The sequence below is a fragment of the Tiliqua scincoides genome, chromosome 4, assembly GCF_035046505.1.
Source record: "Tiliqua scincoides isolate rTilSci1 chromosome 4, rTilSci1.hap2, whole genome shotgun sequence".
Taxonomy (NCBI): domain Eukaryota; kingdom Metazoa; phylum Chordata; class Lepidosauria; order Squamata; family Scincidae; genus Tiliqua; species Tiliqua scincoides.
Genome location: NC_089824.1, coordinates 70,898,889 through 70,913,357, shown reverse-complemented (window position 1 = coordinate 70,913,357; position 14,469 = coordinate 70,898,889). Strand labels below are relative to the sequence as shown.

The following is a 14,469-nucleotide window of genomic DNA, read 5'->3' as shown; positions in this document are numbered from 1 at the left end:
AAAGTGCTTCACATGTATTATCTTGATGCAATTCTTGCAACAACCTTGTAAGATGAATGTTACTGTCTCCATATTGCAGCTCAGGCTCAAAGGACCTAGTGAGTATTCGTGACAGAGGCAAGACTTGAACAAGGGAAAGCCCAATTTGCCCCACAGCCTTTTAGCTATTACACTACATCAGCTCTTTATGTATTATTATGTTCACTGCACAGGATGTATCCTAACAGTTGTTGCTCTGTTGAACAACAGGAGATGATGAAAGCTTGTGTACTACAGAAATTAAAAAGTTTGATCTATAAACTAGAAATTACCAACACTCAATGGGCCATGCATCCAAGCAACTATCTCAGCTGTTCCCCCATCATCTGTAATACAGGGATGCTAATACTTGCTCACCTTACATGACTGTTATACAGATGATTAAGGGTCAGTTTAAATGTGATAGGCTTCGTGTGAAAGCTGCCCTTAAGTGCATGTTGGCAGCACTTCACTTTGGAGACATAGGGCACAAACCTAACCAGGTCTACTCAGAAGTAAGTCCTAGTTTGTTCAATGGGGCTTACTCTCAGGAAAGTGTCGTTAGGACTGCAGCCATAATCATTAAAAGGTCCCCAATCCTAAGGTCAGTCTATAGCTATGTGGCATCTGCAGAACAGTGTAGCAGTCATCTACCACACAAATCTGGTTTGCAGAGGCCACAAAAGTATATGGTCTGTTGCATGCAGTAAGCCGAAGCTGGGCAAAAGCACAGTCATCACCTGGGTATCCAGGAGTACTCTCAACTGCACATCTGATCTCTCAAGCAAAGTGCAACTCCATCCAGAACAAGCTGCTGCCAAATCCACAGGCCTTCTCACTAGGAAAGCCTCTCTCTGGTCTAGAGGCCCACTGATTTCAAAAAGACCCATGCTTGTCATTAGTAGGATCTGTTCCTAGTACCACAGGACAGGCAAGTAAACCTTACCATCATCATATCAGCAGAAACTGAAACACAATTTCAAGGAATGCATCCATGTTGGTAACTTTCAGAATGGTCTATTATGTGGAATAGGCATCTATTTAAAAAGTATAACTTGGATTAGCGCAATGTAGTCCTGGCAGGATACCAGAAGGTACTGTCTTGTTGGGATGCTAAAATACATACCAATTTAGAACTTTTCAAAAACCACCATCACCTATAGATCTATAACCTGCAATCTTTTAATCTTAAGTAGAAAAAGATGGCAATAGTCATTATGACTTCCACCTGTGAAAAACAAACTCCTGCTGGCTTATTTCTCAAACGTTTTGCTGGGTGGAGCAGGCTTTATTGCACTGACAGCATGTGAGTTTTGATTTATATTCATTTGTAAGGCAGATGTTGTAATAGATTATCACTCCTCTTATCACCTTGATCTCAATCTGTGCTTCAAGAGAAGAAAAATGATGAGCCTGTATTCAAGTGAAAGTCAGGCAACTCCAATATTGTATTCTCACCTATATAGCTAGGAACTATGATTAACTAAAGTGCAATCATGCAGTGCTATTAAACATGGCATATTAATAGACATACTGGTATATATATTTTTATGGGTTTCATAACCTTCTCTTCTCACAATGGAAAACTGCAAAATCATAAATAACAAAGGCAATTCACCAGTGTAAGAGCAGAATTAATTTTTCAGAATGTAATGATCCAAATTCAAAGAACATTAATTGTGCTTAAGTTCCATGGACATCAGTGGGATAAGCTAACTTGAATATATCTAAAGCTGCAACCCTATATATACATACTTGGAACCAAATCCTATATCTCAAAAGGGTCTTGGTTTTGAAAAAAACACAGTTAAAATTGAGCAGCAAATTGGGTCCCAAAAATGCCCTCAACAGCAAAGACAGCAGTTGAAATGATACCGCATCAGATTCCACAAAAGAAATAACTACTTTTACTCTGGTTTCCTTCCTAGCACACTACCCCATCAAACCTGAGAGAAATTTGATTGCTTACACAAAACAGTTGATCAAAAAAGCCCTTTAGCTATTTAAAAAGTTAAGCTCCCATCCAGGGACAACATTCAATTTATAATACATCTAGTTTGACCCTTAGCTGCATTTCAAATGGTTGGGATGTAGCAAGTTATATATGTAACCTTGTGATCTGTGGTCTGACCCGTTAAACTGAGACACTTCTGAGGTAGTATATGGATACAAACAGCAGTGAACAAGTTCTGAATATCGCTAGGTACTATATGAACAAGTAGTCAATGGGAAGTCATTAATCTGATCCATAATCTCCTACCCATTCCCATCATTTTCTCTGCCCAAGTCACCCCACCCTAATTATGCCATCTAGATGTCACTGATATATATAATTAACTAACGATGTGCAATATTATTTGCTTTCCATTTTTATCAGTCAATCCAGCCCTCCCCCAGCAACCCAACCCTATTTAGTAACACAATCAGTTCTTGTCTAATTATGAATAGTTCTATAACATGTACAGACCTCCCACCCCTTCCATCTTTTGGCTCTCAAAGGCAAATTCTCTTCCAGAGTTGCCAACTGTTTTTACTAGGCCTGCTCTTGTGCTTTTAACAAGTTCACATGTCAGACTATTGTTAAATGAACAGGAGTAGACCAATAAATATTCTGGCAACTAACTCCATTCTAACCACACACAGCTGCCCTATTAATTTCACTTCTCCCCTACAGGAGCCAGCCTGGGTCCCTAACAAATGAGGTTGCCTGGAGAAGGGGAAAAAAAAAACTAATATCAGTTACAATGCAGCAACAATCATTTTTGAGAGGAGGTGAGTCACTTTTGCAAAAGACCACTTCAGGGTGGTTTGCCTCACAAACCTTTTAAAATTCTTTGAAAAGGTCAACAGGCATGTGGATGTGGGAGAACCCGTGGACATTATATATCTGGACTTTCAGAAGGTGTTCAACACAGTCCCTCACCAAAGGCTATTGAAAAAGCTCCACAGTCAGGGAATTAGAGGGCAGGTCCTCTCCTGGATTGAGACCTGGTTGAAGACCAGGAAACAGAGAGTGGGTGTCAATGGGCAATTTTCACAATGGAGAGAAGTGAAAAGCGGTGTGCCCCAAGGATCTGTCCTGGGACTGGTGCTCTTCAACCTCTTCATAAATGACCTGGAGACAGGGGTGAGCAGCGAGGTGGCTAAGTTTGCAGACGACACCAAACTTTTCTGAATGGTGAAGACCAGAAGTGATTGTGAGGAACTCCAGAAGGATCTCTCCAAACTGGCAGAATGGGCAGCAAAATGGCAGATGTGTTTCAATGTAAGTGTAAAGTCAGGCACATTGGGGCAAAAAATCAAAACTTCACATATAGGCTAATGAGTTCTGAGCTGTCTGTGACAGATCAGGAGAGAGATCTTGGGGTGGTGGTGGACAGGTCGATGAAAGTGTCAACCCAATGTGTGGTGGCAGTAAAGAAGGCCAATTCTATGCTTCGGATCATAAGACAAGGTATTGAGAACAAAACAGCTAATATTATAATGCCATTGTACAAATTGATGGTAAGGCCACACCTGGAGTATTGTGTCCAGTTCTGGTCGCAGCATCTCAAAAAGGATATAGGTGCAAAAGAGAGCGACTAAAATGATTGCTGGGCTGGGGCACCTTCCTTATGAGGAAAGGCTACGGCGTTTGGGCCTCTTCAGCCTAGAAAAGAGATGCCTGAGGGGGGACATGATTGAGACATAAAAAATTATGTATGGGAAGGATAAAGTGGATAGAGAGATGCTCTTACATTCTCACATAACACCAGAATCAGGTGACATCCACTCAAATTGAGTGTTGGGAGAGTTAGGACAGACAAAATAAAATATTTCTTTACTCAGCATGTGGTCGGTCTGTGGAACTCCTTGCCGCAGGACGTGGTGACGGCATCTGGCCTGGATGCCTTTAAAAGGGAATTGGACAAGTTTCTGGAGGAAAAATCCATTATGGATTACAAGCCATGATGTGTATGTGCAACCTCCTGATTTTAGAAATGGGCTATGTCAGATGCAAGGGAGGGCACCAGGATGAGGTCTCTTGTTATCAGGTGTGCTCCCTGGGGCATTTGGTGGGGCAGCTGTGAGATACAGGAAGCTGGACTAGATGGGCCTACGGCCTGATCCAGTGGGGCTATTCTTATGTTCAGGGCAATTGCTATTATTGAAACTTCCAGGAGTGGGAGTTAGAGAATACATTAACTTAGGGAGGTTTAAGATATGGACCAAAAGGTGGTCAATTTTGAGCCCACAGTAACACTACATCCTTCAAATGTTTGCATGGCCTATTCAACAGTTTTCAGCAGACTTTGCTGTTGTAGAAGCTCCTTTCAGTTCCTATCTCTGTTCATTTCATATTACACAGTTATGTTAAATGGCAGTTTCAGTCACTCATGTGTGCTTGTTTTTGACTTTTCCAGCAAACATAGACTGACCATCTGGTCGAGTGTAACATGTGCCAGCCATAAAACTTACTAATCTTTTATTAGTCTTTGACTGGTCCAATGAGCTGTTTTAAAATGCAGTATTCTATGCCCTTCCAATGCCTCTCATTTTGAAAGACCAATGCAAGTCATGGACCTCTGAAGCCTTGACTGGCTCCATGAGGATGATCTTCAGCCTTTCTCAAGCAAGCCTTTATGGCAGAAGTGTCAAACACATTTCATACAGGTCGAATAGCACTCATGATGCCTGCTGAGGGCCAGACGTGATGGCATTAGGGAGGAAGTGATGTCATTAAACACGTCAAAACCAGAAATAAGCACTCTGTTCTCATGTGGGGACTCATTATCTGCAAATGACAGAAGAGAAAATACACAAATCTTGATCATATTTCAAGATACGGGAGAGCCCAATTATCATGTGGGCCAACTGTTCGGTAGTGACACCTCAGCATTGCTCAGCAGCTTAGAACCCGAGAGTTAGAAGAAGAAAAAACTTATGTGGACCACATCCAACCTCCCCGGGCCTTATGTTTGACACCCCTGCTTTATGGGAATAGTAGATCTTATGTCACTTTGGTTATATAGCCAACTCTCCCATGCAACTCTCTTGGTGTGAGGTAAGTAAACTTCCCCACCACCACATCAGCAAATAATGATGCATGGCCCCACTCCCATTTCTTAGATTTAAGGCAGCAATAATATCCATAAAACATGTGCCAGACTACTCTCCTTTTCAATTTTGATTATCTGTCTGCTTTTTTGTGGTTAGAGTTAACTATGCAGATGCAAGATGTGTGGAAAGCCCTTCAGCTCAGATTTATTTGTAAGAAGTGCCGTCTGTCTAAAGCACAGCTATAAAACATAGCTCCTCGTCTGGACTGCAGTCCTGTTCTGTGGCTGCATGCTGTTAATTGCAACCTGACTAACAGGTGCTTGCCAATTTCTTTATATTTGCAATATAAGAAAGGATTAAATTTCCCTCTGGCTGCAAATGTAACATTTTCTTTCAAGTGCAAGTTACGAAAGACATAGGTGGGCAACCTATCATGTTGGTATAAACTGAACCACTGCTTATCAACAAGTCTTTTTCTTTTTTTAAAACTTTTGTCTGGCCTATCCTCTTGGCCATGAGGCATAAATTGGTTGCCATGCACTTTAATGCTTCCTTCACATAGTCATTTGTGATTACACACCTGAAACATGCTGCACTTTTGTTGAGCAAAGTACTTAATTACCAACAGGTGGGAAGAGCAGATGCTTTGAACCTAGCAAGGCTGCCCATAGATTAACCTTCAGGTTTCTGAAGGGTTTTGCTGGACTAGATTTAGGCATAGGAGGGATTACAAAATAAACCTTCAATCTACTGGACTTTTAGAAATATCTAAAAGTCCAGTAGATTGAAGGTTTATTCTGTAATCTTTGCGAAATTCAGCTAAATTCTTTGACTATTTCTGAAAAATCATTCCTCCAGTGCTGCTCATCCACTATCATTTTAAAATGTTTTCACTTTAAAAAGTAACTGTGTTAATTAAGGGTGTGTGTGAACATTTATGACCCATCTTTCCTTTAAAAAAATTATTTTACTCAAGGTGGTTTGTAAATTATTTAAAAAACATAATAAAATGTGTATATAAAACAATTAAAACTGTCTCTAAATGATTTTCATTGTCATTAATGAACCAATTTTAATGATTAACAGTTATTTTAACAAATAATTTAGTTAACAAAAAAAAAAAAGCCTGGTGACATATTTCAAAAGGTTGCCTCTAAAACACAAAAGGAGTGGATATCTTTAGGAAGGAAAGAGACATTTGGACAGCACTCAGAATGGTCAAAGAATATTAACCAAGTATCACTTTGTAAGGGTCATGTTGCCCAGTAGGAAAATTAAGGTTACACTTCTTGGCGAGGTTACTTGGGAGTAAGCTTGAATGAGCACAGTGGAGCTTACTTCCAAGGAAGCAAGAATTGGATCACAGTTGTAATCCAATACAGGCTGACTTGCTGGGGAAAAGTGCCACTGAATGAAGCTCTGAGTAAACATACAAGGGGTTGAAGGCTGCACAAGGCTTCTCAAAGGAGAAACTTGACCAGGCTGGGAAAGGCACCCTAACCCACATTCCAACAACATGCTGCCAGTTCAGTGTGGCACAAGCGACTAGAAACGGATTGCTACACTGCGTTGGAACTTGCTGGACCCCTCACTGAGAAAGACTGTTTTATTCATATGGCAAAGCAATGGTATTAGCATGTCTGATGTCGCTCACTTACCTCATGCTACTAATAATGCTTACTAAACATGCTGTAATAGGAAACCTGGCTATACCCACAGGGAAACAAGGTCTTTTATTTCCCCCCTCCAAAAAAAAACCCCATTTATTTGTTTTATTTCATATTAATGGGTTTTCAGCTTGCAACTTTAAGTAAAACCCTGTCTTTGAGTAAGTGAAATCTCCATAAATTACGTGCCAAACTTCTGTTTCCTCCTCAAGAATAACTATGTAAAACATGCCTGCTCTACTTGTCTTTGTAGAAGTCTGGTTCATCCCAGCTGCTACTCCAGAACATTCCTTAAACTGAACCCTTATAAATAAACTAGCATTTTATTTTAGTTGCTTTGTAGAATTTTCTATTATGACCGCAGTTTATCCTATTATCAGAGTTTCATAAAATGCTTTCAACATCACTCATTGTATGAATTTTCATTTATGAGGGGACAAAACACTTTGTTGTTGCAAAGGGACCATCATAAGCAGCTTCATAACGTTTCACTGTAATTTTATCTGAATTGTTGGGCATTTTACAGTTCTGCTCATAACTGTTAATGGAGCTACTAAGAATGGATTAGAATCAATCTTGAAGCAAGCTGAAAAAAACAGTAAAGACTGTTACAGCGTCTTAAAGACTATCAAATTCATATCAGCAGAAGCTTTGGAGGACTCAGATACACGTCATTAGATGCATGAGTGACTCAGGACATAGAAATACTGCAATTTCCCCAACTATCAGTTCAGCACATTTGTGAAAGAAAAAAAGCCACTATAGAAAGTGGACAAAAGGTAAGTGCTTTAAAAAGGGTAGTGGCCACCCTACAATGCAGGCTATATGGTCTCTAAGCTGATCCAGCAACTGTCTCCTGTCGGTTATGTAGACGGGTGGAGACAGGTGAGGAACCTGCAGGATCTAGACATCTGACTCTCTTCCAAACTGCATTGCAAGCAACTTCTCACTAGTGCTGGTGGGAAAATTAGCAAGTAATCAAATCTGAATTGAATGCATAGATCCCAGCACAGTAATTTCAGCTATTCTCTGTCAGCTGCACTTAAATCCATAATGATTTTTAAATAGTGTGCATTCATCCCTCAAGCTGCTTTTTCAAATTACTGAAGTGATTTTTTCCCCGTGATCTTGCAATATCTGTATTCTTAGGAAATTTTCTTTAAAATTCTGTTTATATAGAATTGTCCACAATTTCACTTCAAATCTCACACTGCAGTGAAAATGTGATTAAATACTCAGGTAAAACACACACAAATGCTGCAATATGATTTCCAACAAATGTGAACAGCACCTTGAGTCTTATACACAAGGCAGCATACCCAGCTTTTGATGAATTCTGTGAAGGACACCAATCTTCTGATGAAAATCTATTTCTTGCATCTAGGCCAAAAGAACTACAAATGAATTTTGACAATAAGATGTCAAACCCTTATGTCTGCTTATCAATTTAAATAATTATTCTTCATCAACGGTAGTTTGACAAGTTCAGAGAGCAGGGCCTAACAACTAGTACCCACCTCCAGCCCATCTTGTTATGACACTGGATTTAACTAGGATAGTAGATATTTGTCATCATCCAAGGGCAGCAAAATGGGAGGACACTGCCTTGGGAAAGCACCTCTCCCAAAAATACAGAGAGCACTCAAGCTCCTAGGGGTTTTCTTAAAAAGTCAGACAGTAGCAAAGTCCGGTGATCTGGGAATATGGGGCAACCAATTTCTTCCTGAGAACACTAAGGACACGAAGGTTGAAATAGTAATCGTAAAATGATTCATTAAAATAAACACCAGAACAACAAAAAGGTAAAAATAAGGCACTTGTGGCATCAGGAAAGGCAAAGGAGGATTAAGGTGGATTTGCAAAAGACTGACATGGGTGTTAAAAGGCAAGTTGAAAAATAAAACAAAACACTAATGTATTTATTGGGCACTTTGCCTAACCCAACATCTTGTGCTAACCCAGGATCTGGGTCCTTATATCCACACTTAGCCAGGAAGATCATCACTGCATCCAATACAATGAATGAGAGATCAAGCAAGGGGAGAAGACACATGACCTTTCATTTTATAACCTGGTCTTACTTGTTGGATTGATCACTGGGGGTCACCTTAGCCCCTTGAATTTCCTGCTCTGGAGAATCCTCACTGGGTTTTATGGTCCAATAAGCTGGCTCAAAGCCAAGTTCTTGATTAACAAGACAGGTAAGGAAGAAGAAATGGGCAAGCATGGCTTCTCCATCCGAATGGCTTGGCAGCCCATGAAGAATGTTCATGCATTTTAAGAGCTTTCCCAGATAAGAATGTCCAATTTAGGTGAGAATCTTATTTTTACCACCATGCAACATATCACCACAACATTACAGGTAGCTCTGTCCTACAGAGTCCCTCAAAAGCTAATTCACATCCATAAACTAGGTCAGTTTATTGCTGAGAACTAATAACAAAGGGCCAATAACCTGTTATGTATGTGATCTGAACTGTTTAAAGAGATATGAGTTGGTATAGTATTACAAGTATAAATTAATTGTACAGTCTCCTTTGCATTCAGGCTAATGCTGATAAGAAATCAGTATTGCTCTTTGAAAATATTTATAGTAACAGAAACTTATTTACTATTAAATTACGATACCTGGCACTTACTATACAAGGATTAAGTTGTACGAAACAAAACTGCTAGCCAGGTTTAAGTATTTATTCTGATTCCACAAAACATTCTATTCAGACTCTGAAAAAGATCTGGTCAACTTCCTATGTTATGCATGTTTTAGCCACATTAAACATAGCATGTCCCAATCCACGTGTCTTCCCAAGCAGTTCCAGTAAGATGTTTTGCATTTCATAGATGGGGAAAGCTTTATCTAAGGTGTAGAGGCACACACTTGTTTTTAAAACACTGGAACACCATCCTCAGAACAGACATGGGAGCAAAAACAGCAAATTTCAAAACACAGCTGGATGCACCTTTGATATCGTGATGAAGACTATTTCAGTATTTTAAACTCATTGGCTTATGATGCATCACTCTAGTGATGCAGATGCCAAAACTGATGATTTTTCCCACAACGCCTGATAACATGAGAAGTTCAGCACCATGTGGGAGCAGTTTGCTTAGAGGGTTGAAAATGGTGAGAGATGTGGACTTCTCCCTACATGGTGCAGGGTTTCTCATCTCCTGGCAGTGCATAAAGGAACGGTACTCCTGCAGATTCCTATTTAACTGGAATAATACCAGGACTGACTCTGAGTTGCAGTTCAGTTGGGTCAGGAAGAATGGAAAAATATAGTGTGTACGTGGATTCTTTTTATTGTTCACACAAAGACAGAACGTTCAATTGGATGGACAGTCTTCTCTGGGGATTCCATGGTCAGGTCATTCCCTCATACTTCATGCTTTATATTATCACAGCGAAGGGCAAAACGGCTCTCCAGGTCACAATTCTGTGTGTGTGTGTGTGTGTGTGTGTGGCACGATTTGTGTGCTTACCCCGCCGAATTAGCACATGTAGCTGAGCCTGCATGAGTCATGGGATTGTTCAACTAAAACTATTTGTTTATTAAAATAAATAACACCACAATAACACATTCTCCCACACATCATTCCTGTGGTGCCAGCTGCATAGGCTCTCAAGGTGCAGGCGTGCTCCATGCCATGTGAAGAAGGCTCAGGCCAAAAAAGCTGAACTGGCCCTATGATTCAGAAACGAGTATGTTCTTGGCTATTTCAAAGGCTTTTTTTTTTGTTCCCTTATCCTTTTTTGTTTTTCTGGACAGACAATCAGTCATGTGCAGAAACAGAGGGATAAGAGGCAACAAAAATGAGATGTTGCTGCAGAGAGTGGGTTGTCAACGCTAACCCTCGATTACACTCTACTTCCTCCTCTGTTTCCTGTGTACCATGCCCCAAAGCTCTTGTGCTGACATACCCCCTTTCTACATGAAACTATGATATACGTACACTACATCAGATAAATTAGTTGCCTGGGGCCACACAGGATATTAGTGGGAGGGCAGGATTTGAAATCCAGAATCTTAAATTCTCAGAATAGAAGGCTCTTTTTTCCTCCCTTGTAGCAACGCGACAGGGAAAGTACTGGCTCTCTGTAGAGGATTATGATTAGTAACACGGTTTTATGAGACAGGGCAAGAAACACTTTGCCAAACATTACCTCACCACAGCCAATTAACCAGCACCTTTGATTAGCCCGTGTTCTCAGAACATTTTTAGCTCTTTCTAGGTGTGTCCGCTCATCTCACTCTCCGAGCATTTAGAAATCCTTATGATAAACTTGGGGCTGCCATGGTAGCCAAACATTCAAAGAGCAAACATGTGGGAGTGAGAAGTCCCAACAAGTGCTCAGGTGAGCACATGAATATGCACCAGGATTCCATCCGTACACACAGGTGATAACCACTGTATCATATGCTATCTGGTTCAGTGGAATGATAGTGGGAAAGAGAGAGTTATCTCTCAACTAGGAATTAAGCTGGGGGTCAGTGCTCAGTTGAAGCTGGTTTAATGTTCATCTGATGCAGTTTCTGAACTGTAATGGATATTCCAACTGCAAGGACAGGATATGAGAAAAATAGTTTTAGGGGAACCCCTTAAAAAAACCATTTTACTACCCATTAGAAAGGGAGATGAAGACAGCAAGAAGAAGCAATGCCACATCCTGGAATCTGAAAACCAAATTAATCTTGCTCACAAGTCACTCTGGTACTTGCTTTCCTTCTTTTCTCTTTTTCTCCCATTTCTCTTTTACTGCTTTCTCCTCCTTTTTCTACAATCCTTCATATGCAGACACATGCAGCAGGCTTCGTTTTATTTCCACACACTGCAGCAAGAGATTGCAGGAGACAGTGCCTGGACACATTTAGCCCAATTAAATGTTGGCACTGCAGTCAGTCTTTTCCAATCACCCGGGTAGAAATTTTAAATGTCAAGCTGGCCACTGTGAATTGATGCCTCCCATCTACATTTCCTTGCATCAGGCAGCTAGCAGAAAACAGACTCAGGAACAAGTGTATCACTGCAAATTTCACCCTGAACTTAATTTATTTTATGTTTTGGGTTTGTTTTTTTTAATATACTTAAAATTTGATAGAAACGAACAGTTAAGGAGTTTACAAACGGGCCACAAAAATTAAGGGTGCTTCTAAATGGACGGCATTTTCATAAAAACAAAAACCTACCTGTGTGGGATTTGGTTCATCTATTTATCTATCTCTTTGAAACACAACACCTAAATTATTCCCAGCTGAAACTTATTGCAAACTTGCATCACTTTTTTTCAAAGAATGAGCAATTAACAAGTTTCAAGAAGATTTTTTCCCCCAAAAGCAATTACATAAATACAGCAATTACATAAATTACAGAATAATTCTGAGCCTCAGTGAAGTGAATTAGTTCTCAGTCTCTCTTGCCTCAACCATTTAAGGGCCAGCCAGTCTCATACTCCGGTATGCTTACAGATATATGGTCTCTTCTTCTTGGAGCTCTGTAGCTGGGGGAAGCTTACAAAAATTCCTTCCCAATTGGCTGAGGCCTCTCAAGGTATGAACCTGCAGGTAGGCAGAGTGCCCACTCCACTTCCCTTCTTTCTCCTACAAAACTGCTTTATAGGGAAAGCGTTTGGAATCATGACTTAAGAGCTGGGTCCTAAGAACCCTCCCTCGCCTCTAAATACTTGCGGTCAGACTTTATCCAATGGATCTGATTTACAGTATTTAAAATATTTATATTTATGCCTTTCTGTTTCAAAGCATTCAAGATAACTCTTACAATAATTACAGTCATGAAATTAAAGCAAAATATAAATTCCAGTTTAAAACAGCCACAGCAGAAAGAAGGAGACCATTTTAATTTGGAGCATCAGGGATAACAAAGTCAATGACAAATGGATATTAAGGAAGGACTGCCATACCCAGGTACTGCCATAGGGAAGACCTATCCATGGTTACCACTCCCCGAAGGTGGAGGAATTTTGAACAGGGCCTCAAAAGATGGACTTATGGAAGAATGTCTGGGAAAGACAACACTTCATAGCAAACAAATGGGCCACTGGGAAAGACAAGCTATCAAACAAATTAGTTGACATAGAATTGTAGCTTTTATATCAGATCCGCATAGATTTGGTCCTATTCAGTGTTAGGTACACCAAAGCCCATTACAACAATGAACTGAAACTTGCCTGAATCTGCATATGGCAGTGATTTTCAATCTTTTTCAGCTCATGGCACACTGACAAGGCACTAAAATTGTCAAGACACACCATCACTTTTTTGATAATTGACAAGGCACACCATGCTTCTGGTGAGGGGCTCACATCCCCATTGGCCCTACTAATAAATTACCCTCCCCCAAACTCCCACGGCACATTTGCAGACCATTTGCAGCACACCAGTGTGCCACGGCACAGTGGTTGAAAATGGCTGGCATATGGTCAGTAACTGTCGATGCCAGAGTTGCACCTTCTTTGGGACTAGCAGCACTGGTATGGAGATGTGCAACCCAATGCTATGTAGAATTCTGTACATCAAAGCTCACTGAAATCAGTGGCCTTAAACACACCTAGCAGCACCAGTACAGCAACCTTATTAATGTCAAAGGTGCTAAGTCCCTTACATACCTAATGGCACCCACAAGCACTTAGGTGGCAACCACACTACAGCATTAATCTATGGATCAGCCCACAGATCACACAATCAGAACCATATGGCTCACTGTTGAGTTAATGAATATTCATGCTCAATGCAGCAGGTTACATAAATGCAATAGGGTATCTTTGGCTCAATAGCAGACAAGAGTTTGACATGTGGAAGGATCTACGAATCATAGCCACAAAAGGGGATTTGTGGGTTTTTGTAACAAGTATACTCCTTTCAACTTTCAATACAATAAAATAAATAAGTGTTGCTACCATAAGAACTGCTATTACCTGCACTACTGGATGCCCCCCAGCAGATGCTTTGACAGCACCTCGACTCCCTTCTGTCTCATAATGGGCTCTGTGGTGAGACTTGGGCTGCACTTCAATCTGAAGTTCATAAGGTCCTGAGTGAGATGGCAACTGCCAATCCAGAGCAGGCAAGGATGGGCTGTAATGGAAAACAACAGGGATTAAATATTAACATCTAGTATACTATCATAAACCACAAAGATCTGGCACTATTACTTTAGAGGCCACATTTAGCAGTTCATCCTTCACCATCTTACATTTAAAATTTCATCAATGGAGATAATGGCATGACATAAGTAATTTAAAAGGCAATGGTTATTTTATGAAGATTTATGGATGATGCAGGTTTGATGGGCCAAATGCTTGAACAAAATGGAAAACATTTTAACATGGGTTGTTGTCGGCTTTTTTTTTTTAAAGCAACCACTTAATGTATCAACCCATTAATCAAAAAGTACAAAGGTGATGAGTAAGATGTGGAAAAACCTAAAAGTATAGTTCTGCCCTGAAATGGACTTTAGGGAGTATCAGTACTTCAGGTCCTTCCATTTACATTTAGCTGAGTTTATCTCTTGTTCACATATTGGCAGGAATGAAAATCCTGCGGTTAACTTGAATACTTCTGGAAATCGCCATCTTGTTTTGTTGAACTAGTAAACCACAGTGTTTAAGAGTCTCACTTACTGCAAGCCCTCTTACAGCACAATCCTATCCATGTTTACTCAGAAGCAATTCTCACTGTGTTCAATGGGGTTTGCTCTGAAGAAATTTTACACAGGATTGCAGCCT

The 14,469-nt window shown here is 40.3% G+C and overlaps 1 protein-coding gene across 4 annotated transcripts in view; it reads right to left on the bottom strand.

Moving 5' to 3' along the window:
- Positions 1 to 14,469, bottom strand: part of NFATC1 (nuclear factor of activated T cells 1) — a 162,921-nt gene that overhangs the window by 105,751 nt on the left and 42,701 nt on the right. For all 4 annotated transcript variants that reach the window (XM_066623507.1, XM_066623508.1, XM_066623509.1 and 1 more), the window contains exon 3: positions 13,660 to 13,819. In XM_066623507.1, the coding sequence (XP_066479604.1) occupies positions 13,660 to 13,819 (160 nt within the window). The remainder of the gene's footprint in view (positions 1 to 13,659; positions 13,820 to 14,469) is intronic.